At 48.1% G+C, this 22,704-nt stretch overlaps 1 protein-coding gene across 3 annotated transcripts in view; it reads right to left on the bottom strand.

Annotated features, from left to right (window-relative positions):
- ATL1 (atlastin GTPase 1) overlaps positions 1 to 22,704 on the bottom strand; it is a 52,082-nt gene that overhangs the window by 10,048 nt on the left and 19,330 nt on the right. For all 3 annotated transcript variants that reach the window (XM_039538638.1, XM_039538639.1, XM_039538640.1), the window contains exons 2-11: positions 18,942 to 19,189; positions 17,562 to 17,696; positions 15,918 to 16,022; positions 14,250 to 14,300; positions 11,803 to 11,859; positions 7,396 to 7,488; positions 6,007 to 6,145; positions 3,156 to 3,283; positions 2,277 to 2,333; positions 1,342 to 1,413 (exon numbers count right to left, since the gene is read on the bottom strand). In XM_039538638.1, the coding sequence (XP_039394572.1) occupies positions 1,342 to 1,413; positions 2,277 to 2,333; positions 3,156 to 3,283; positions 6,007 to 6,145; positions 7,396 to 7,488; positions 11,803 to 11,859; positions 14,250 to 14,300; positions 15,918 to 16,022; positions 17,562 to 17,696; positions 18,942 to 19,189 (1,085 nt within the window). The remainder of the gene's footprint in view (positions 1 to 1,341; positions 1,414 to 2,276; positions 2,334 to 3,155; positions 3,284 to 6,006; positions 6,146 to 7,395; positions 7,489 to 11,802; positions 11,860 to 14,249; positions 14,301 to 15,917; positions 16,023 to 17,561; positions 17,697 to 18,941; positions 19,190 to 22,704) is intronic.

Raw genomic sequence — 22,704 nt, 5'->3', positions numbered from 1 at the left:
TATCCTAGAAGTTGGTGGGGACGCTGGAGGCTTTGGCAGCTGCCTGGGAGCAGCTGCCTGGGAGTTGGGTTCTTGGCACCTGGGGACGTGTGGGGGCTGGGTGAGGATTAAGAGATTAACAAGGACCAGATTAAGGCACTGGCGTTATTGGCACCAGGCCCCGAGCTCCTAAAATCACATGATGATATTGGAATATAAACTGTCGTCATTTAAGAAATATACACTCGGAGCCCTCATAATTATACAGAAAGTCTTGAAACCAGCCCTGAGTGTAACCGATACAGTGAAGACTGCCAGAGTCTGAAAACAGCCTGACACAATGGCTCTGAGAGGTAGGAACTGCTCCACTCATCTCAGTGGGTTAACTCGGAAACCCACTGTTCTGAGGTGGCCCCCCCGCCAACATCGTCCCAGCAGAGGGCTCGGTGGGTGGGGGAGTGGGAAGGAGTCTTGCTGTTGCCATTCCTTCTTTGTGGGTTTGGTGGGGTGGGGCTCCGACACACACAGCCCTCTGTTGTCACCGTGTGCCTGGCCTGCCATAATCCAGCACTAGGCTTAACAGGTTAGACAGATTTTTCCATTAACATATTACTTTGTCTCCTTCAGAAAGCCCATCTCATTGAGATGAATGGTGAGGCAGCTTACGCCTTTCAGAACATTTGGCTCAGGCTCTCTGCAGACTCAAGAAAACACTCTGACAGTTGATGCTTGACTCAGCTCCCCTTCCAGTGCCAGCCATTCTAGTGCACCTATTTTTGCTCTTAAATCTCTTGCACTGGTAGACAGATACTTATTTAGAGTTATATTTTTGGCCACATACATATGTGTATTTAACACCTTACTCTGACAGCCTGTTACATTCCTGTGATCTCAACCTGCCCCTCCTCCATTTCACAGAGCATCTTATCTCTACCCCAGAGCAAGTGCCTTAAAAAAAGGAAACTCCTCATTATTCACTAGTTTAAGGGGGTTATTTTTAATTCACTGCAAGCTGCTCAAGATTATTTTGGTGTTGTGTGGGGTACGGAATCTCAAATCCAGCCTCGCTTCTATTGGGAGAGATGCTGTCTCACATAACTTGCTCAAACAGCTCCTTGTTGCAACCAGGGGTAGAAGAAGTGAGCCCTGAATGTCTGACTGGGATCCTTCACTGAGCATTTTAGCTGGCTGAGATACTTAAAACTAAAATCCCTGCCAAGTTTATTGAGACGTTTGGATCAATAAATCGTGGCCAGGCACAGAGGCTGCTTCGTAAACTGCCTTGTAAAGGGAGAGCACGTGCAGCCTTATTACTTTGGCGGAAACATCTGAAGTCCATGACAATATGAGCTGTTCCCTTACCTCTTCCATTCTCTTATTGTAGGTGTCCTTGGCAGTGGCAACTGCTGCTAAATTGTTAGCCTCAGCTGTGGCCTGCAAGCGGGACGCAAAACACAATGCAAGTTTCAGATCAACCGATGGCGTTGCAGACGGGAGAGAAGCAGGCTGGGTTAGTAACATATCCATATCCATGGACCTGCATGGGTGGGTGCATGCGCACTCCCCCCATGTACAAAAATGAAAAATAATAAACAGCTCGACCCGACCCTCCCCCTAGTAACAACTTGACCCCAGCCCTCCATTCTACAGTCACCTCTGCCTTTTCCTGCAAAAGCCTGAGTGAATAGATGCACCTTACACCAACAGACGAGCTCAGAGAGCAAATTCCAGAGCCAAGAGCCTTCTGCCAACAGCGCCCTGCTTCTAGACACCAGCCTGGTAAAATCTGCTAGCAAAAGCAGCTGAGCTGATCTTAATTGCCACTGGTGCACTGGGACAAAGGGCTGGTGTCTCAAGAAGGCAGATCCCAGCTCCTAGTGGGATTTATAGATGCACCTTGACATGTAGTTAGTAGTAAATAGGAAGCCAATTCCTGCAGGAATCCAAAGCCAGAGGCAGTAAAAACCCCTCATGCTGCAGCTATGGGAAATGTTAAGAAAACATTGGCAATGACCGGGCGTATGTACACAGCTATTCCCTCTGCCTTGGGAAAAACACCTCAGAGTGCCTAACTCACTTCTGAAAATGGGAATCAGGGCCCTAAGTCACTTCGGTGCTTTTGAAAATTTTACCCCAAGATTTCCAACAAGGTTTTGCTTCGATTAGCATATTTGAGCCTCGGAGAACAGACGCAAAGCCCTCCATTAGCCTAACAGCTCAAATGCCCGCGTAACAGAAAATCAATGGGAATCCCTGTAGACAAGCTCATGCCAGCCAACAGCATACGGCATAAATACCTGCAACATTGATTTGGGATGTGGCAATTCTTCTCCTTGATAAATCTTTATATATGCCTAGGAAACAATACAAACACAGCGTCACATTTATCAGCATGTTTATTCAAGACACACACACCCCCCTTACACATGCACCATTAAGGAGATTTTTAAAAGGGACGTAGATGTCCAGCTCCCTGCAGGGAATGGTCCCTTTTGTGCTGAACAGCACTGATAGGGTGACCATATTTCCTAAAGTAAAAATGGGACGGCCCAGGGCTTGCCTGAGTCACTCCCCTGCCCGCAGAGCTCACCGGAGCCACCCCTCCGCCTCCAGCAAGCGCCATGCTCCCCAGGGCTGGGGCTGACCCCTGATCCCTGCTGCATAGCACCTCGTGTCACTGCCCCCCGCAAAAAACCATTCCTCCATGCCCCCTAGGGGGCCCACCAGGCTTTTTTTGTAAACTGGGCATTTGTTCACTTGCCAATTAATCAGTTGGGAAGAGCAAATGGGACAAATGCCCGTTTTTGTCAAAAAAGTCAGGACAGCCAGGACAGAGCATAAAAAGGGGACTGTCCCGGCCAAAACGGGACATATGGTCACCCTAAGCATTGATTTAGACTTCGCCACGGACTTCCTGTGCTACCCTGGGCAAGTCACTTAGTCTCTGTGTGCCGCAGCGCCCCCATCTGTTCAATGGGGATAACAGCACCAGAGAGTGGTGAGGCTACTCAGACACCAAGGTTACGGGGGCCAGACAAATACCTTCACTAGAAAGACGTGCACTTTCCCCAGTCTGTGTATCACAAACCTTCCTTTACTGCTCACTTAAATCGGGAAAAAACGCAAACACTTCCCAGCTGAATAACCGTGATCTCACGTGGTTTAGGAGCCAATACCTTAAAGTATTCCACAAGGCCTCGACAGGTGATGTTATTGCCATTGATCTCCTTAACATCTAGGCTCTCGGGGCTAAGGAGCCAAGGAATCAACACCTTCAAGTTCTTGATGAACTCGTCATCTATTTCTGTAAGCAAACCCCGTGTCAGATCCAGATCAGCACAACTCAGACTTGTGCTGCAATACGCACATGCGAAACATCAGCAGCTAATGCCAGCCATCCTGTGACTGAGAGGCAGCCTGAGTGAACGATGGCTGTACTCAGAAGTGATAATACTGCATTAGTGCTATTTGTCTGAAGCATAATACACACCGTTATGATACATTTTCAAAGCAGTCTCCTAAATGGCACCCACAGAGTTTGCACCCACAGCCATCTGCATGCACAAAGCTGCTTTTGCATGATCAAGCAGGTAACCGATGCCTCCAGAACGGGTAACTGTGGCCTTGTTGCATGGAGTCAGGCCCTGCAGGTCTTGAACAAGGGGGTCTGGGGGAGTCATCACACACCGATCCTCTGCCTGGCAGCTCACAGACAGCAGCTGGGACCGCAGTCCATGAAGCCCAACTGGGGCATAAGCCCCGCCTCAATGCTCTGATTGGGAGATTTCCGAGGCGCCTGATTGGGCCACAGCCCCTATTTAAGCCAGAGGAGGAAACAGGAAGTTGTTTGTAGTTCAACTGGGCTTCACACAGCTATGGACTGCTAGTCTGGTGCTTACCTGTTCCTGACTCATCCTGATTTGAGTAACTGGCCCCTGGTTGCTGCCCTCCAATCTGTCTCTCCATTCTGATCTGCTAGCATTCAACCCAGCCTGGTTCCTGGCCCCTGACTCCTTAGCTTGCGCCTGATGCTAACCCCTAAGCTAGGTCACCGAGGCCTCAGTCCTGAAACATGGCAAGTTACGTGCTCAACCAGTGCCTGTGTCCAAAAGCAACGTGAGTATGGAAATACTGTGCCCTTTTCTCTCTCCCCTGGCACTCCTGTTTTGAAAAAAATCACATTAGGACCTGAAAACTTTTGGTCTACAAGTTTAAAAGAATAAGAATTGTTCTTCCCTGCTTTTTACTGCACTCCACTGAGACTTCTCACACTGAGATCGTAGTCCTTTCTGGGTACTGCACACTGAAATATTCATATGCAATATTGGGACCATTAGACTCCTAGAGCCTGCAGACTGAGAGCTCTTGTATATGCATTAGAGTATCACAACTACTGCTGCCGGTTGGCTCCAGTTTGTCCTCCTCACTATGGCTGTAAATTTCTTTGCTGTATTGTGAAGCAGTGAGGTTTTCATGCAAGACATCTCTAGTAAGGCTTCTCTTTGCTTAAATGGTTCAGTGGTGATTAATTTGCCCTTTGGATAATCTTTTATTATGAATCCTGCAGGCATTTCACTGCCGATTTTTATCGCTGACCTTTCTAAAGTATTGTCTTTGCCAGTCAAAATACAGAAACAGAGAATGCCTAGAACGTGTAGCTCCACCATAACACTGACTAACTAAACAGATGCTACTGCAGCTCAGAAACACTGCTAGGGGAGGGCTGTGCTAGACCTAGATCTAGATTCATTGCCTCCTGCTAGTACCAAGGGCATCTTCCCCAGAGGTGCTAACGTCATCGCTGGAAGTTAATGGGCTCCGTTGCCATCTTGACCGATTCAGACAAGATCACCCAGAACTGCAGGACCAAGTCATTTTAACTTACAACATCTACAACATATTTTCTATGAAACAGCAGGAAACTGGACAGTGCAAGCGAAAGGGACTGTCTGGGTATGCAAAGCGTAACAACAGTGACATATTTTCCTCTGATTAGTTCTGAGCAAGCAGAGGAAGCAGTGGGCAGCTTTGAGGGAAAAGAGAAGTGGAATGATGAGGCTCCATATACCAGTTCTTTCGAAAACAGTCATCAAGTTCTAGCTGGCTCCTAAAGTTTTCCTTGGAACTAAGGGGTGAAATCTATAGAGACTGACTATCTTATATAGCCCTTTTCTTTTAACTGGTTCCAATTTCACACACACGTTGTGTCAGACGAGTAGGATGTATGGTCCCCTTAGCAGACACTAGAGCGTACAACAGCCAAAAAGCAAGTTCTTTTGTCTAATTGTTTAGTTTGATGCTAAAGGAACATTTTCTTTCCTTCTAAGAGATTTCAAGAAGAACATAACTATGGGTTAAATGACTGCAACGCAGAGCAAATGCTTTGCAACCACAAATAAAATTAACTTAAAAATCCACAGCCCACAAATCCATTGGAACAGAAATGCAGCCCCAGGCTCCTGAGCTACTAAGATTTCCCTCCAGGGAAACCATTAATCAGCTGACTCCAGAAGACTACATTTTGCTTTGGAAAGCTTTTTACACCAAAGTCTCTCAGTTTTAAGGACCATTTTTTAAACTGGGCTTCCATTTTTCCACAAGCACAGTCTTGCTCCACAGTGAGCTGCTTCCACAACTTTGTGCCTGTACTGAATTACTGGCAAAAATATCAATTAATTATAGGTGCAAAATGATGCATCTAAAAATGCAAACCTCAGCTGCTGGCGTCACTTTGTTCTCAGCCATCTGCCTGGAACTTTATCTTTTTATTATGTGTTAGCAGATCCTAACACATCCCTTTGTAAGGCTAAAAGCACTGAAATGTACAGGCATGAAATGTTGGTTGGATTCAGAAGGGGTTATCTATGTTCAGCACTGCTTTCCACAGGTGTTTTACCAAAAATATTTGAAAGGGCTTCAGGAGAGAATAGGATATCTGACAATGTGTATAAATAAAGCAATCATTCAATTGCAAAGGTAAATGATCAGATTCAATATCGAACTATAGCTTTTAGCTTTCCATCAAACCTTTTAGTTTTCCATCAAAATTTGGGTTGGTGGCTACTTTCAAGCCAGGATGAGGTAACAGAAAGCAGGAGATGTTTGTGAAACAGGAATGGATGTGTTTTCTGACATTCTGCAATTCTTCATGTTGATTTCCTGAGACCTACGAGAGATGGGCTTGATGTTAGCATATTTACATTTTATGTGGACATCAGATATGTTACATTAAAGTGTGGAGTACATACTGCAAGAGGACTGACTGTTTAAGGAAAGTGTATTCAGGGGGAGGTTTACGCATGCTTTATGAGGCCAAAGACAGAGCTTTTCCAGCAACCAAATAACATTTATGTCTCACTCTGACCACATGCCCTGGAGCGTGTTATTACTCTGAAAAATGTGTATGCAAGAGTCTGACTAGAATACAAAACCATCTCAGGAGTTCATAGCCGGGGTTTTCTTGATCCCCCTTTAATTAGGTCTTTTCATTCATTTCCACTATCAAATCATCCATACATTTCCTGACTACTTCTAACGATGCCCTCGCCCATACATTTTATTATACTATCAATGCAAAATTCTTCCTGATCACGTACTTATCCTTTATTTCCCATCTGAAATGTATGTTGCCCAGAAATCTCTATAGTGGAACAGGCTAACTCTGTACACTTCTCCAGGTATTTTCATTATTGCTCCTAAGAGCGATGGAGGGATTTTGTTTTCATTCTGCTCTTCCCACCTGTGGCATCCCCATCATTGGAGAGGTAGTGAGCTCACCCGTCAATTTTCCACATGAACCACCCCCTCCTATCGCAGTACTTGTCTTTCAGCTTTAAATGTGCACCATGCAGCCTTTGCTAAGTCATCTCCAAGGCTGCCATCTGGCAAGGTGTGCATGAGGGAGCAGAGCTGTGTATGTTTCAATGCAAGTGTGAGCAAAGGCTATGGTGGGTTATTCTTGGTCCTCCATAAGATGTGGTAGTAACAGGCAAACCCAATCCTTTACTTTCAAGACCACTGGCCAAAAAGGGTGTGTGTCGAAAACAGATGTATCTGAGGAGTGATGCTCTGGATTGCGAGTCTCAACGTGCACATGAGGTGTCTCCACATACTATCTTTCCAGGAGTAACTTGGTAACCACTCAGTCCAATTGCTCTGTACTCTGTCTCCTGCTCATCATGTCCTCCTTGAGTTTACATGCACCTGCCCTGTGCAGAGTCAGGGTCTCCAGCCCAGCCTACGTTCTATTCGTACAGTGATATGGGGAGAGCAGCAGCTCCCTGGGTTAGGAGATGAAGGGCTTTCTAAGTCATTCTTGAATCCCTTTCCATCAAACATATCTCATCTGGCCAGGTCAGCTCAGAACTAATTCATGCCAAGTTCATGCCAAACAGCATCCAGAAATGTAGGACAAACCTTAAGACGTTTTTCCAAAAATTCTGAACCACCATCAGCTCCGTAGGAAAATTCATACGGGAAACTCCAGTCACGAACAAGGAATATGAGAGACTAAAAAACACAAGTAGGAAACAAAGAGAGGGCTCGTTAGTACTGTGCTCTCCAGGATGGGCCTGAGCCACTGAAGTCCAAACACTCTTTGGCTACACTGGACTTTGGATCAGGCCCTATGTTGTTTGGCTTTTGCCTTGTCTTCCACAAGAAAAATGACAACTGGAGCTGGGTGGATAATACAAACATAATTGTACAGGTTATCTTCACAGATGAATAAAACCATAGCCATGTTCACACCCACTTTACGCTCACTTCCCACAAATATTCAAGCCTTCAAGTTTCACTGGCAAAAAAGACTGGAGAGAAATGAATTTTAAAGTCCTATGCAAAATATTCATGGCCGAAGTGCTCACATGCTCATCCAGTCAAGGAACAGAAGAAAATACCATGCACTTGTATCACCAATCACAACTGAGCACCACTGCGTGAATGCTGAATATTCGTCATCCTGCCATAGACATATCAAATACCATACATAAAATACATGCACAATTTTAAAAGTTACTGCTTCATCAAACTGGAAAACAATAGCTACATTTAAGGAAACTGAGGGATGAACAAAAGGAAGTGACATTTATTTTATAATTATTCACTGTGAATTACTCACTCAGCTCCAATGGCAACTTCTTCGGGTCCTAAATTTGTGATTATTTTGGGTGAAACACTGCCCTGTGCAATGGGTGCTCTTGGAACTGAAGGGGAACCAATGTGGTGCACAGACCATTGTGCCAGGACTCCGCACAGGGGAGACCCCCACTCTGTGATTAGCTGTTCCGCAGATGAAAACCCCCTGCCCAAAATTTGCATACAATACTATATATCTAATGGACATTTGAGGCTCTAGATTGAAAAGCACTGCCAATTATTTGGGCACTTCCTGTTCTACCTAGAATGTGAGCATTTGGATAGAACAATAGGTAGGTGCATGTTCTGCAAAATTTAAAGGAAGTTTGCTAACCAGCACAAAGGGAATAAGATCCCTAACTTCAGCCACAGTTAGTTTTATCCTATGGGAAATTAACAGCTTTGAAATTTTTTTTTCAGCCTTGACTGGGCATCTTTCCAAGCTGCCTCTTAATGAGAAACATATGTAGTATGAGAGGATAAATATGAAATCACTGAGTTTTGTAATCTTTATTGAGGCAGCCAAAGTTTCTGTTCAAGAAATAAATAAATGCCAATGTGGTCAAGTTACAATCGTTTCAAAAAATAATTTTCAAGGCATGTCCTGCATTCGAGATCTGATTTACACAGCACGTCCCTAAGCGACAGTGTATGTGCCTGGGGTTTGGAGAGCAGGCAGTTGCATGCAGAAGCCAAAAATGGCCCTGCAGAAATGCCAGGGTTGCTCTCACACAGATGAACAAACAGGTCAATAGCTGGAAATATGTTTATTGGAAATGCAGAGAAAAAATGGCTGTTGCTTAAAATAAAAATTATACCGAGAGAGCAAGAGAGAGACCGCTTTCCCTCCTTACTCTCTCTCCATAAAGCATTGTCTTTAGTGAGAAAGTGAGACATAAAATTGACAACTGCTACGAACATTACAATCTGTGAAAAATGTATGTATCTGTCTATTTCAGACTACACCCTGCTCCAAGGTTATGGCGACACAGCAAGGGAAGGTATGACCATAGCACGGACAGGCCTAGCCCCACTAGCTTTAATCTAGCTACCACAGGTAACAGCAGCGTAGCCATAGCAGCAGATGCTAGCAACCAGAGAACATACTGAGGGTCCCCGGTGGGCTTGTACTCCAGTTGCTACCCTGTGCCGCCACGTCCTCATTACTATTGTTAACGGCGCTAAATTGATGCTAGCACGGGTCTGCCTACCCATGCTACAGTCACCTTCACTTGTAGTTCAGATAATCCTGTGGCACACGCCTCTGTAGCAAGACCCGTTTTCACAAGGAGGTTACACACGCTCTGACTCCAATTCAGAAGTCATTGCATGGTGGCTGAGGCGCCCTACCTGCCCCTTGCTTTGTTGCATCTCAAGCCAGCCCAAACTGTACACCAAGAGTGACACCTTTCCCAGAGGCAGCAAGGCAGTCAGGCATCTCCGTGTAGGCAGGGCCTCTAGGGTTTTCTCAGCTACCACTTCATTCTTGCCCGTATTTCCTTACGTACGCTGATTCCCACAGCTTCACACACCGATTCCTACATTTTAAGGCCAGAAGGGGCCCCTGTAACCCAGTCTGACCATCTGGGTACCCCAGGCCACAGAACCTCCCCCAGTGCCTGCAGAAAGACCCACAATCTCAAAGTGATGGGGAATCTCCCACATCCCTAGGTTAAGTTGTTCCCATGGTTAATTTACCCTCAGTATTAAAAATAAATAAATAAACTTTGCACCTTATTTTTCGTCATACTTTGTCTAGCATCAGCTTCCAGCCATTAGATCTAATTGTGTTTTTTAATGCTAGATTGAAGAGCCATTTACTATCAGAAATCTCTTTTCATGTAGGTACTTGTAAACCATGATCAACTCCTCTCTTAATTGTCTCTTGGAGGAACTAAACAGATGCAGCTTGTGAAGTCTCTCACTGCAAGGCAGGTTTTCCAGACTTTCAGTCATTTTTGTTGCTCTTTTCTGAACCCTTTCCAATATTTCAACATCCTTTTTGAAGTGTGGACACTGGAACCTACTGGACACTGTCTCGAGGAACAGCCCCACTAATGCTGTATTCAGAGGTAACACCAGCTCCTTACTCCTGATTCATGTTCCCTGCTTACACATCCCAGGACTGGGGTCATCTTCTTACATAAAGCATCACATGGGGCGTTTGTGTTCAGTTCATTATCTACCATTACCCTTAAATCCTTTTCAGTGTCACTACATTCCAGGATGCTGTGTCCCATCTGGGTTATCTACCTCAGCTGTTCCTAGCTGCATGCCCTGGAATTTGGCTGCATTAAAATGCAGGTTGTTCAAATGAACCTATCTTACCAAGCGACCCAGGTCGAGCAGTATAGCTGCCCTATCCCCATCAATTTGTGTGTTGTCTGCAAATTTTACCAGTAGTCAATTTCTGTTTTCTTCCAGATCATTCATTGATGAAGATATTGACTAGCACTGGGCCAAGAATCCCTCCCTGCTGAGCCCACTAGAAACACCCCCATAGGATGATATTCCCTATTTACAATTACTTTTTGTCATCTGTCAGAGAACCAGTTTTAAGCCAGTTAATAGGCACTAGCCTTATTTTGTATAGCGCTAATTTTTTTCAATGAGAATGGCTCCTGGGACTATGCCTTACAGAAACCTGAGCCTATAATGTCAACACAGTGGTACCCTTTGCTGGGCTCCTAAATCCCACCCTCTGTCCTATGCCCCAGTCCACGTCATTCTGCACCCACCTCTAATGCTACAGAAATCTGCTCCCACCTCCTGCACCGCTTGCCAACCACACAAGTGGGTCAACTGATGTGCTCACCCAGAGCAGGAACCAAAGGAGTACGGCAGTATGACTGACTTTGCTCAAAGACAAAGAGAGACTGGGTAGGCTGCAGATTTAAGGAACTGCTAAGCAACCGCCTCATTATTAGCATCTGCAGCAGCTGCCTGATGGATCAGCTTCTCCATCCCCGCTTCATCTGCTTTTTATTTATTCATTCACGTTTGCTTCCAGTTGGAGCGGGCCTGTGAAAGCAGGTAATCCTCTCACTGCGCCATTCACTCCTCTGGCATCTCTTGCCAGCTAAAGAGGCTAGAGACACATCCTCCGACAGTCGCCATTTGAAGTGCCTGTTTTATTTCGAGTGGGAAATGGAAGTACAAATAAAACCGTTCTTACCTGTGAACAGAATCGCCTTTAAATTGATCTTTTCCATAGATCTACCCTCTTGGTCATCGGGAAGAATGTTTATTAAATTTAAGGCCCCTTGTTCTGCAGAGCAGCAGAAATTCCACTGGAACCAAGGGACAGCGCGGAAGTGGGTTACATTCTATACCTAGTCAGTGTTCTGATCCCGCCCGTGTGCTATGCTGTGCTGTCAGTGACGTTCCATGTGCCTGAGACCCAGCCTGCCTTGTCCAGAATGATGACAGTGCCCAGGGGTCTGCAGGGTGGGGAGACTTTAATGGGGAAAACGGAGAGATCTTGGACTTTGCTAGAGAGCAGGGGAGCAAGACACCTTTCCTTTGTGCCTCTGCTCAGCAAAGGTCTCACAGTGCCTTGATTTATTCGGGTTTCCTCTCCCCCCATATCGCAAACAGCAGTGACACCTGCTGGCGAGGCCAAAAGGTTCCTATCAAAGCTAATCTCTGCTAGAGAATAACCTTAGCCGTGATGGTCATGTTACTCACCTGGAAAGGTTTCAGGAAGGTTTCCTCCATGGCCAGCCTGCCGTATTCCGTAAAGAGCTAAAACGAGGAGCAAAACAAGGAGGGAACTTTTAGTTTCAAAGTCTATCGTGCAGTACAGCTGCTCTTGCGCCATGCAAGGGCTAGCGTCACTATTTGGTTTCTAGGTTTGTGCCGTTTCCAGGGCGATAGCTAAGGTCTGCTTGGTTGTGCATGTTCAGCTCGCAATGTGGAGGTATATTAAGCTGCTGTTAATACAGCGCTACCTTGATATAACGCGACCCGATATAACACGAATTTGGATATAACGCGGTAAAGCAGCGCTCCGGGGGGGCGGGGCTGCGCACTCGGGTGAATCAAAGCAAGTTCAATATAACACGGTTTCACCTATAACGCGGTAAGATTTTTTGGCTCCCCAGGACAGCGTTATATCGAGGTAGAGGTGTATCAGCTGTGCTCAGTCTTGACTTCCACGATCTCCGTACAGAATTCTTGGTTGCCAAATAAGTAGGGGGGGGTTAATGTAGAAATGGATTGAGTCTTCTGCTGGCTTGTGCGCTGGCATCCCCCAGTGCTTCCCATGCTACACCAAATTGTCACAAGCCTGGAGCCTTTGACCATTTGAACACTGATGGAAATGGGATTAAGAAACAGGCATTCGCCCTGAGAGGCCTGAATGCTGCAGCCTGGGCTCCAAACGTCCACTGACTAAAGACAGTGCGGTTAGCCACTAAAATCTCACCCAGGTTTCAGTTTGGATGTTTTTTTGGCGTATCAGATAGATTTGGAGGTTCTCCAACCTTTGGCCTATTTCTTCTCAACAGAGGCAAAATCTACTACATCACAAGTCCCTAAAAATGGATCCACATGCTAAAAAAACCCAACCCCAAATGTTATTTCAAAATGAGCGGGTGTTTTGGGAGGGGGTGTGTTTTTTTTAAATATCAGCAGATATTTACCCTGTAACCTGGGCTGGCCAAAACAATGCAGAAACCATCCTGTGGGAAACTGGAGTTGTTCCAGGCTGGCTTTTGCCTTTCTTTCTCTCACCTAGTTTTTCAATAAGAAAATCCAAGCACACCAAACTACCCAAAGACTTCCTCAGAGGCTGGATGGGGCAGCCGTTACCAAACCATTCCATTCATTACCTGCCCCTAGACAACCAGGGCCATATGCCCAAGGTTTAATCAGCCCAGCAGCATTTGTGCCACCATCAGGGATCCCAGTTTCTGAAGTTATAACACCAGTCTCCATCCTCCTCTTTGGGCTCTTTCAGTGACCAGAAGGCGAATCTGCCACCCAGCGCTACGTAAACTGTACGACTGTTGTCAACGTTCCACTCATTATGGGCAAGACTGTGGAGGGGGTGAGCACCCACTCCTGGGCGTAGCCCCATCATCTGCACTAGGGCTACTCCGAGGAGTAAGGGCGCTACAGTCTGCTCCTCTGAGACTTTCCTGGATTAATCTTTGCCTCCCTCTCAGCACATTGATCTCGCCGGTGCTAACGGCTCTCAGGTGCAATGGTGAAGGGTGGCACTATAAAACCCTAAGGCAGCTAGTTAACTGTTAAACGCTGGATATCTGAACAACAGACGCCCTTAATTCCCTCAGACCAAGGGATTAATAACGAACACAGCTGGTTGCTAGAAGTTGCCAATAAGTAGCTGCAGGATGAGCAGAACAATCCCGTACAAAGCACACGTAGCAAGGTCTGGGGGCGGGGGCACTCAGATAGCTTTGTGCCCCGTTTATTGCAAGCCAGCTGGAATTACCTCAGGCCCCATCTCAGAAGACTGAGCTGAGGAAATTGGCCTCCAGTTCCTTGGAACTGATTTTTACAGAGAAACCCAAAGCCACGGGCCCTCCTGAGTTCAGCAGCAAAAGGCTGGAGGAACAGGTACCCACAGAGCGAGAGGGCGGGAAATGCGCCGCTTTGCCAATGCAGAAGCACATCATGACCACAGGGCCGGATTCAAACAGCCCCTCTGCTCATTTGTTGCCTAGTTTTATCTTTGGCTTTTCTCTCCAGCCCTGAGTCTGTGCCCCGGTTTGCCCTCCACACACACCATCCGACAAGCTACAAAAGAGAAATCTAAGTCTCCTTGCTGACCCCGCCAGAGCCTGCTCCTGTTCCCACTGAGACAATGGGAGTTCGGCCATTGACTTCTATGCTAGATGGACCAGGTCCAAAGTAGATGGACTTAAACAGCTTAGAGGAAACAGGTTCCACCCCCTTCGTGACTGTTCCTAACTGCCCATTCACTGCAGAACAATAACCTCTACACCAGATGAGAGCCCGTTGTTTATTTACTTAAATGCACATTTCCAGTGCAGAAGGCAAGCAGGCCAAAAGGAGGCGTTTTAGGACAAGCACCACCAATGAAAGCATGATAGATTAACGCTCCTCTTCTGACCCCTCCTGCCCCACCAAGAGCACCAGGAGGTTACCTGTAAGTGCTGGAGATCATCTTCTTGAACGTTCTGGGATAAGTTGTACACCTGTATGTAAAAGGAAATGTTTAGAGGACTTAAAATGTCCTGCCCTTCCGATACAGCATTCGCAATGGCCTTTCAATTCGCTACATTCTGACTCAAAACCAATTTTCCATTATTTATTTGTATTACAGGAGTGGCCAGAGCCGAGTCCCGTCAGGGTGGGGCCCCGTTGTGCAAGGCACTGTACAGACACAGTACAAGACTGTCCCTGTCCCAGCGAGCGACCCGTCCAGCAGGTGCTCCTAGAGCCAACACACAGGAGAACAGGTGCTGGCCTACTGTTTGTGTCACACACACACACACACACACACACACACACACACACACACACCCACCCTCTACCTCTCTGCTCTGGACAATGCACCAGCAGGCTGCCAAAGGCTGGGGCCCCAGGACGTGTGGGCCAGGCACTTTGGTGGGTCTTTTTTCCTATTACTTGGAGCAGGAGCAGCTGAAACTCCCTAAAAGTGGGGGGCCCCCGGCACCTGAACCACGGCCCTGCCCCCACGTGCAGGGCCGGCTCCAGCCCTCAGCGCGCCAAGCGCGCGCTTGGGGCAGCGTCCCGCGGGAGAGCAGCAGGCGGCTCCCCTGACCTGGGGTGTTAAACTTGGCACCATTTTGGCTAGCACTGTCCTCCCCCTCTGACTGGTCTCCTGCAGGACCCCCAGGGCAGTGCCCATCTGCACAGGCAGGCTGGCTGGGTGCTAGAACAGGGAGCCTCTGGCAGCCTATGCAGAGATGTGTCACGATATAATAAACACCATCAGCTCACGGGAGCCGACCTATGGCCACTTCCCCGAACCATCCCTCCTCAGCCCCTCCACGTTAACAGGGGAGATGATGTGGCCACCCGCTGTTGTTCCTGCCAATGGGTCTGGCCCTGTGGTGCCCTGAGTCAGATATGGAGGGCCCCAGGCACCTGACAGACTTCAGCCAGGTCCATCTGGGACTGGAGCACGTCTCAATCAGCCCATCCTTGGGGAAACGCACTCCTTCCCGGTGCCAAGGGCGGCCCTGTCTTCAGGGTCAAAATGGCGAGGAGCCTACTTGAATTCTGGCCCATAGTTTGCAAGGTGCACTGGGAGCTCCCAGGATGAGCAGGGCTATACGCAGGGACGTGCGCAGGAATTTAAAATTGACCCCCTTTTGGAGGCGCGTTCTGTGCCCCTGCCGAGGGCCAGTGCCAGAGGAGCTCACTCTCCCCCCATCATTCCTATCGCTGTAGTCCCGGGGTGGGAGGAGCTGTCAGCTCCCACCACAGCCTTGGGGCCGGAGAAGTTCTGAGCCCCCAATGATTATTGGGGGGCCCAGGCCCCTGCTTGCCTCCCCTTATGCACTCCCCTGGCTATCCAATACACGAGACGGTTGTTCTTAATATCTAGAGGAGGGTTCCTATAGCTGCAGTACAGAACAGTTCCAGCAAAGAGACACCATCTATATTTTCCTCACATCCTCCTCCAGTCATGTGCCTGCAGCTGCCCCATCAATGGGGCTGTCAGTGGGTCTCAGCTCCCCTAGAAGTCAGTGACTAGCAGTAGAGTTAAGCCAATAGCGGCAGTTTTTTAAAATCCCCACCCACCATCCTTCAGCGAATGACGCACAGATTCATCACTGTACTACCTGGATTGAGCTGATCATAGTGCTAAGGGCAAACACGGTGGCTGAATCCCGCAGAGTCGACTGGCTGTCAAACGTCCCCTGTGTGTCCATCAGTAGCACTGCAACCTGCAGAGCAGAGAGGTCGGAATTTATGCTCTGCACCCAATGGAGCTTTTCAATCAAATCGCTCTCCAGTGCCAAACAGTGGTGGAGAAAACCAAAACATGAGTACACCATCTTGCTGGCTGTCTCACTACACACGCCTCGGGCTTGGAAGAAATTAAGCACACTGGAACGGAGAGGGAAACACAATCCCCAGTGACTTCTGATCTCCCGATGGTTCCAGGTTATGAAGAGAACACAACTAACTAAGCTTCATTAATTCCAGCCCAAAGATGGATGGGCCTTCATTTTGGGAGGAACTTTTTTAATCAGTTTCCTTTAGCCATGGATGTGTTGTCTTAATGATCCCATTCATTTCATATCTCAGGAGCCAAATATGGCAGCATATCCATACACAATATAGGGTCCAATCCAATGCCCACAGACGCTTCCCATTGACTTCTCTGGGTGTTGGCTTGGGCCTCTAGTGAGTGAAGATGTGCCATTCTCCAGCCAGTCCCACAGGAGAGCAGCAGTATTCTGCTAGGGACCTGGACCCAAGAATCATAAGAACATAAGAACGGCCATACTGGGTCAGACCGACAGTGGACAATGCCAGGTGCCCCAGAGGGAATGAACAGAACAGATAATCATCAAGTGATCCATCCCCTGTCGCCCATTCCCAGCTTCTGGCAAACAGAGGCTAGGGACACTGTCCCTGCCCATCCTGGCTAATAGCCACCGATGGACCTATCCTCCATGAATTTATCTAGTTCGTTTTTGAACCCTGTTATAGTCTTGGCCTTCACAACATCCTCTGGCAAAGAGTTCCACAGGTTGATGGTGCGCTGTATGAAGAAATATGTCCTTTTCTTTGTTTTAAACCTGCTGCCTATTAATTTCAGTTGGTGACCCCGAGTTCTGGTGTTATGAAAAGGAGTAAATTACCACGCTTCCTTATACTTATATTTATACCCCTTGATACTTAACACTTCCTTATTTACTTTCTTCACACCAGTCATGATTTTATAGACCTCTATCATATCCCCCCTTTGTTTTCTCTTTTCCAAGCTGAAAAGTCCCCGTTTTATTAATCTCTCCTCATACAGAAGCTGTTCCATACCCCTAATCATTTTTGTTGCCCTTTTCTGAACCTTTCCCAATGCCAAAATATCTTTTTTGAGATGGGGCCACCACATCTGCATGCAGTATTCAAGGTGTGGATTTATATGGAGGCAAGAGGATATTTTCTGTCTTATTATCTATTCCTTTCTTAATGATTCCCAACATTCTGTTCACTTTTTTCATCAGCCATGGGACTCCTGAAAGCAGTAGAGATATAGCGTGTAATAGAGATTGTTCTTGCTCTTTGGATAGAGACTTAGATATTATAGCAATGGGTGCATTAGAATTTGCTGAGATCTAAGGCATATGGCATCAAAGACCGTGTAAAGGGATGCTTATCTAGGAAAAAACAGAGTAGCCATGTTAGAGCTCAGGGTAGGGAAACCCAAAGGCAGCCCCCGAACAAAGGGATGTGCTGGCACCGGGCACCCCGCATACCTTTTTACCGTCTGGTTTGTCCACAAGAAAGAGTTCACTCCATATCTGAATGCCAGTCGTCTCCCGCTCAGACCCTCCTCGCCACGAGAAGCCCGTCAGTGGTTCATTGTAATCACCGAGCCAGTCAATGGTTTCCTGGGAGTGGGGAGAGAATGGATCACCACAGCCCGCGCCCTTGGGTTCTTCTCTCACCTGTGCTGCCTCCATCCCACGCTTACTCACACCAGAGGTTTCCTAGCAGGAAGCAAAGACTTCACAGCCTCCCCATTCAGTTCTTTTGATCAGCTGGACATGAAGAGGCATCTGAAGGTTGGGCCCAAATCCAGGAGACCCCTCCCCCCAGTCACTGTGACAAAGCGGTGGCCATCAAGGATTGCATGCTTGCTGCTGATCCATGCCATGTCCAGTTGGAACCCAGACTGGGAAGAACTCAGATCCGCCTGTTCCGAAATCACAGGCCCCTGACACCTGAGCTAACAAAGACTCTTCAACAGCAGTACGGTACTGACGGCATGCCCCTGAGCGGTACTGATTCTGTCCAGTAGAGGGCAGTGGTACACGTACACCATAGCACATATACAACAGGACTTATGAAAACTAAGGGCCAGATTCTCCACGACGCCCCATTCGAGGTCAGGCACAATGGAGCTGCAGGGAGCCAGCTATGGATCCCTGCTCAAGGACCAGCCAACCCTGAAGGAATTTAGAACAGCTGAGGTGCTGCTCTAACTTACACCATTCCTCCTTGGGCTCATGGTGACGGCTGTGCTCTTCCCCTACTCGCAGTCCCCTCCCCCAGACCCATCTTCCAGGAGGTCCTCCTTGCTCTACTTCCCCGTCCAACAGGCTGTGTCCCCCTGCTCAGATCCCTAAAGACTCGCACTCCCAGGGCAAGCGTACGGAGAAAGTGGATGTTGACACAGGGCCGGGCAGCCTGAGATCCCTTGGCAGCTGCCAGCGGAGGGCAATGCCGCACAACGTTCTCTGCTCACAGCAACACAGCCCAGCTTGAGGCCCTGCCGGCTGCATCAAAGGACCCTGCACTGCCCATCAGGGAGCATGCACTGGGATTGCACCAGCCCTCTAGTTAGGGAGGGGTACCAGCCTTCCAGAAAAATGCCTTATCGGCTGGGAGCCCAGACTACCATGGAGCTCAGATCTCGATCTGAATCCAACTCCCGCACTGTCACGGGGAATTCAAATCCCAGTGGGGGCCCATTATAGAGGGCGGCCCAGGTGCCCCCAAAGTGAATCCAGGCCTCTGGCTCAGACCCCTCTCCAGTTTGCATAGGAGGGAGGTATCATACCAGAGCAATGAGAAACCCTGCACAGCGAGACACACCAAGACTCCAGGATGGCACAAGGAGGCGTTACTTGTACCTTGTTGTACATGTATCTCAGCATGAAGTCCATCAGGAACGATTTTCCTTTCCTGAAAGCTCCAGCGACAGACACAGCAACTACCTCTTTATCTCTCACGGCCTCCGAGAGCAGAATGCGGTTCAGCGCGGCCTCGTCCAGCTCAAAGGAATGGTCATCTTTAACAATGAGCACCTGGACTGGCCCCGCCTTCTTCACAGCCTCCTCCTCTTCAGAGCTCCACTCGTAATTCTTTTCTGAAAAGCCACCTTGTAAAAATAAATAAATAAATAAATAAAAACCCAAGAGCTGGTACCAACATGTTCAGAAATTAAACTGTGTTTCATTGGCTAGACATGGGGCCCTACCAAATTCACGGTCCATTTTGTCAATTTCACGGTAATAGAATTTAAAAAATCATAAATTTCATGATTCCAGCTATTTAAATCTGAAATTTCACAGTGTTGTAACTGTAGGGGTCCTGACCCAAAAAGGAGTTGGGGGATGGGGGAGGCGCATTGTCGTAAGGGGGGTTGCGGGACTGCTACCCTTACTTCTGCGCCGCTGCTGGCGGTGACACTGCCTTCAGAGCTGTGCAGCTGGAGAGCGGCAGTTGCTGGCTGGGAGCTCAGGTCTGAAGGCAGAGCTGCCGCCAGCAGCAGCATAGAAGTAAGTGTGGCATGGTGTGGTATTGCCAACCTTACTTATCCACTGCCGCTGGCAGGGTGCTGCCTTCAGAGCTGGGTGCCTGGCCGACAGCCGCCACTCTCCAGTTGCCCAGCTCTGAAGGCTGTGCAGAAATAAGGCTGGCAATACTGCAACCCCGCTAAAATAACCTTGTGACCCCCCTGCAAGTCCCATTTAGCCAGGACCCCCAATTTGAGAAACGCTGGTCTCCCCTATGAAATCTGTATAGTATTGGGTAAAAGCACCCAAAAGACCAGATTTCACGGGGGGAGACCAGATTTCACGGTCCGTGACACGTTTTTCATGGCCGTGGATTTGGTAAGGCCCTAGCTATAAAAGACGCCAGGATGGGGCCAATAAACTTTTGCCAGGCTTGCCAAATACCAAATACCACTCCTGAAATCTCCTCCGGTACCGTTAGGAACACAGCTGCTCAGACGTGACGTAAATTCTGATCAAAGCCATCCAGTGCTGCTCTTCTGCAATGAAATTCAGCCCTGGGCAGAATGCCCTTGGCAAAGCACATGCATCACTTCAGTCCCTGTGGTGGGGGTGTATTACACCCTTAAGGGACAGGCTGGGTGCAGTCAAGGAGCACCCTGCCCTGCTCTGGAGCTGGGCTATCGACTGGAAAAGGAAGCTGAGAAAGGGAGAGGAAACCAGCAGCCACTCGTCTGAGCTGGGTCCTAAAGACTCGGTTTCTTCTGACTATAAATTTGGCTGCTCTGGTTCAAGGCTCTGAGGTAAAAGCCTTATTAAGACCTGGATTAGGTGGCTCCTTTCCCAACCTGATGCCTATGGGAACGGGAGGAAGCCTAGAAATAGGAACTCCGCCAGCCGGGGTCGGTTTCGAGGTCTTCTTAAAGGGAACATGGTTTTTGTTAGTGTGGATTTTGGTCTCCCCCTTCTCAGATCCTGGACACTCCCACTTCGGCCTCTGAAACAGCAGGACTTACGTGGTGCACGGGCCTTGTGTATAGAGGTGAATTTCATCTGTACTGCCGAGCTCTGAGCACCAGCCAGCCTTGCACCATCCTTCTGGGGTTAACAACCCACTGGAGAGATGGAGAATTGATGAGGCCAGTTGTGCTGCAGCCGAGGCGCTCAACAGCAGCCACGGGCACTCACCGTTTCTGGGCAGGCTCGATAAATGGCAGCACGCCAACTACACCATCCCCATGATTCTCCAAGACAACGGCATTAAGATAATACAAGCTTTTAACGTTCAGCTCGGGATGCTTCGCACGCACCCAGCGGTTATGGGAAAGACAGCACTATCAGGACAGCAGCGAACACGGCCATGGCGAGATGGAAGCTTATCGGCCACTCCTCTTTCGCCATCCACAGGCTGCTCTTCACAGAAAGAAATCTGGGGTGATTGCCACAGCCCTCCGCTCACCTCCAGCCATGTAAATTCTCCTGGATAGCAGGGAAGGACCCTGTGAGCCAAACGTCCTTCCAGACCTCTCTGAGAAGTTTGTGGTTAAGGTTGTTTGGGCTGTTCTAATGCCCTTGCGTCAAGAATTTTAAACATGGCGGCCTAAACTTAGGCTCCTAGTCCCCACTTAGGCGCCTATAAAAGTGGCCTGATTTTCAAAAGTGCTCAGCTCCCACTGATTGCAAAGGAAAGGAGCTACATTCTACACACGCTTAAAGATGGCCTGGGAAAAGGCAGAAAAAAAATCTTCTTGTGCTTCTTTATAAAGAAGGCCTAAACGGCTGTCTTGTTTCCACCCCTCCACCCCCCACTTCTTTTGTGCCTTAGGTATAAATAAAAAATAAATAAATGACTGCCTTGAAAGGAGCACTGCAGAACAGGATCTGGGGGTTGTAGTGGATCACAAACTAAATATGAGTCAACAATGGAACACTGTTGCAAAAAAAGCAAACATCATTCTGGGCTGTATTAGCAGGAATGTTGTTAGCAAGACACAAGAAGTAATTCTTCTGCTCTACTCCGCTCTGATATGGGCTCAGCTGGACTACTGTGTCCAGTTCTGGGCACAGTGCTTTGGGAAAGATGTGGACAAATTGGAGAAAGTCCAGAGAAGAGCAACAAAAATGATTAAAGATCTAGAAAACATGAGCTCTGAGGGAAGATTGAAAAAATTGGGTTTGTTTAGTCTAGAGAAGAGAAGACTGAGGAGGGACATGATAACAGTCATCAAGTACATAAACAGGGCCGGCTTTAGGCCGATTCCCCGGAATCGGGCCCCGCGCCTTAGGCACCTTTTTAATTTTTTTTACTCACCCGGCGGCGGTCTGGGTCTTGGGAGGCATTTTGGCGGTGGGGGGTCCACAGCGGGGGGAGCGCGGAGCGAGGGAAGGACCCCCCGCCACCGAAGTGCCGCTGAAGACCCAGACCGCCATCAGGTATTCGAATCAGGCCCCACAGTTCCTAAAGCCGGCCATGTACGTAAAAGGTTGTTATAAAGACGAGGGTGATAAATTCTTCTCCTTAACCACTCAGGACAAGACAAGAAGTAATGGGCTTAACTTGCAGCAAGGGAGATTCAGGTAAAACATTAGGAAAAGCTTCCTAACTGTCAAGGTGGTTAAGCACTGGAATAAATTCCCTAGGGAGGTTATGGAAGCCTGTCACTGGAAGTTTTTAAGAGCAGGTTAGAGAAACACCTGTCAGGGATGGTCTAAACCACGTTTTTGAGGACTCCAGTAACTCAGGCAGAGGTTAGGGGTCTATTTCAGGAGAGGGTGAGGTTCTGTGGCCTGCATTGTGCAGGAGGTCAGACTAGATGATCATGATGGTCCCTTCTGACCTTAAAATCAATGAGTCCGATTAAAGGCTGCCTGAGGCCTTTAAAACTCCTCCTCTGGTGAGAGAGAGGAGTGAGAGACGAGCTGCCACAAGGCTAGTGTTAGAGAGGAGACAGGCTTCTCCAGGGTGAGAGGCTGCTCTCCTCCCTACAGGGGAAACAACCAAAACCGAGTGCCTGTTATGGGGAATGACTGACACCCCGGGACCAGTAACAGGACAACACTCCCCAAAGAGGGGGCCGAAAAATGTTCCCCCTCTTTGTTTTGTGTTTGTGAATGTGTTTCTTTTGTTTGGCAGAGGAGTGCTCCTTGGGCCTGCCGC

This window comes from Mauremys reevesii, linkage group 4 (assembly GCF_016161935.1).
Source record: "Mauremys reevesii isolate NIE-2019 linkage group 4, ASM1616193v1, whole genome shotgun sequence".
NCBI classification, from domain to species: Eukaryota; Metazoa; Chordata; order Testudines; family Geoemydidae; genus Mauremys; species Mauremys reevesii.
The sequence above is the reverse complement of the archived record's forward strand: the minus strand, read 5'-3'. Positions and strand labels throughout refer to the sequence as shown.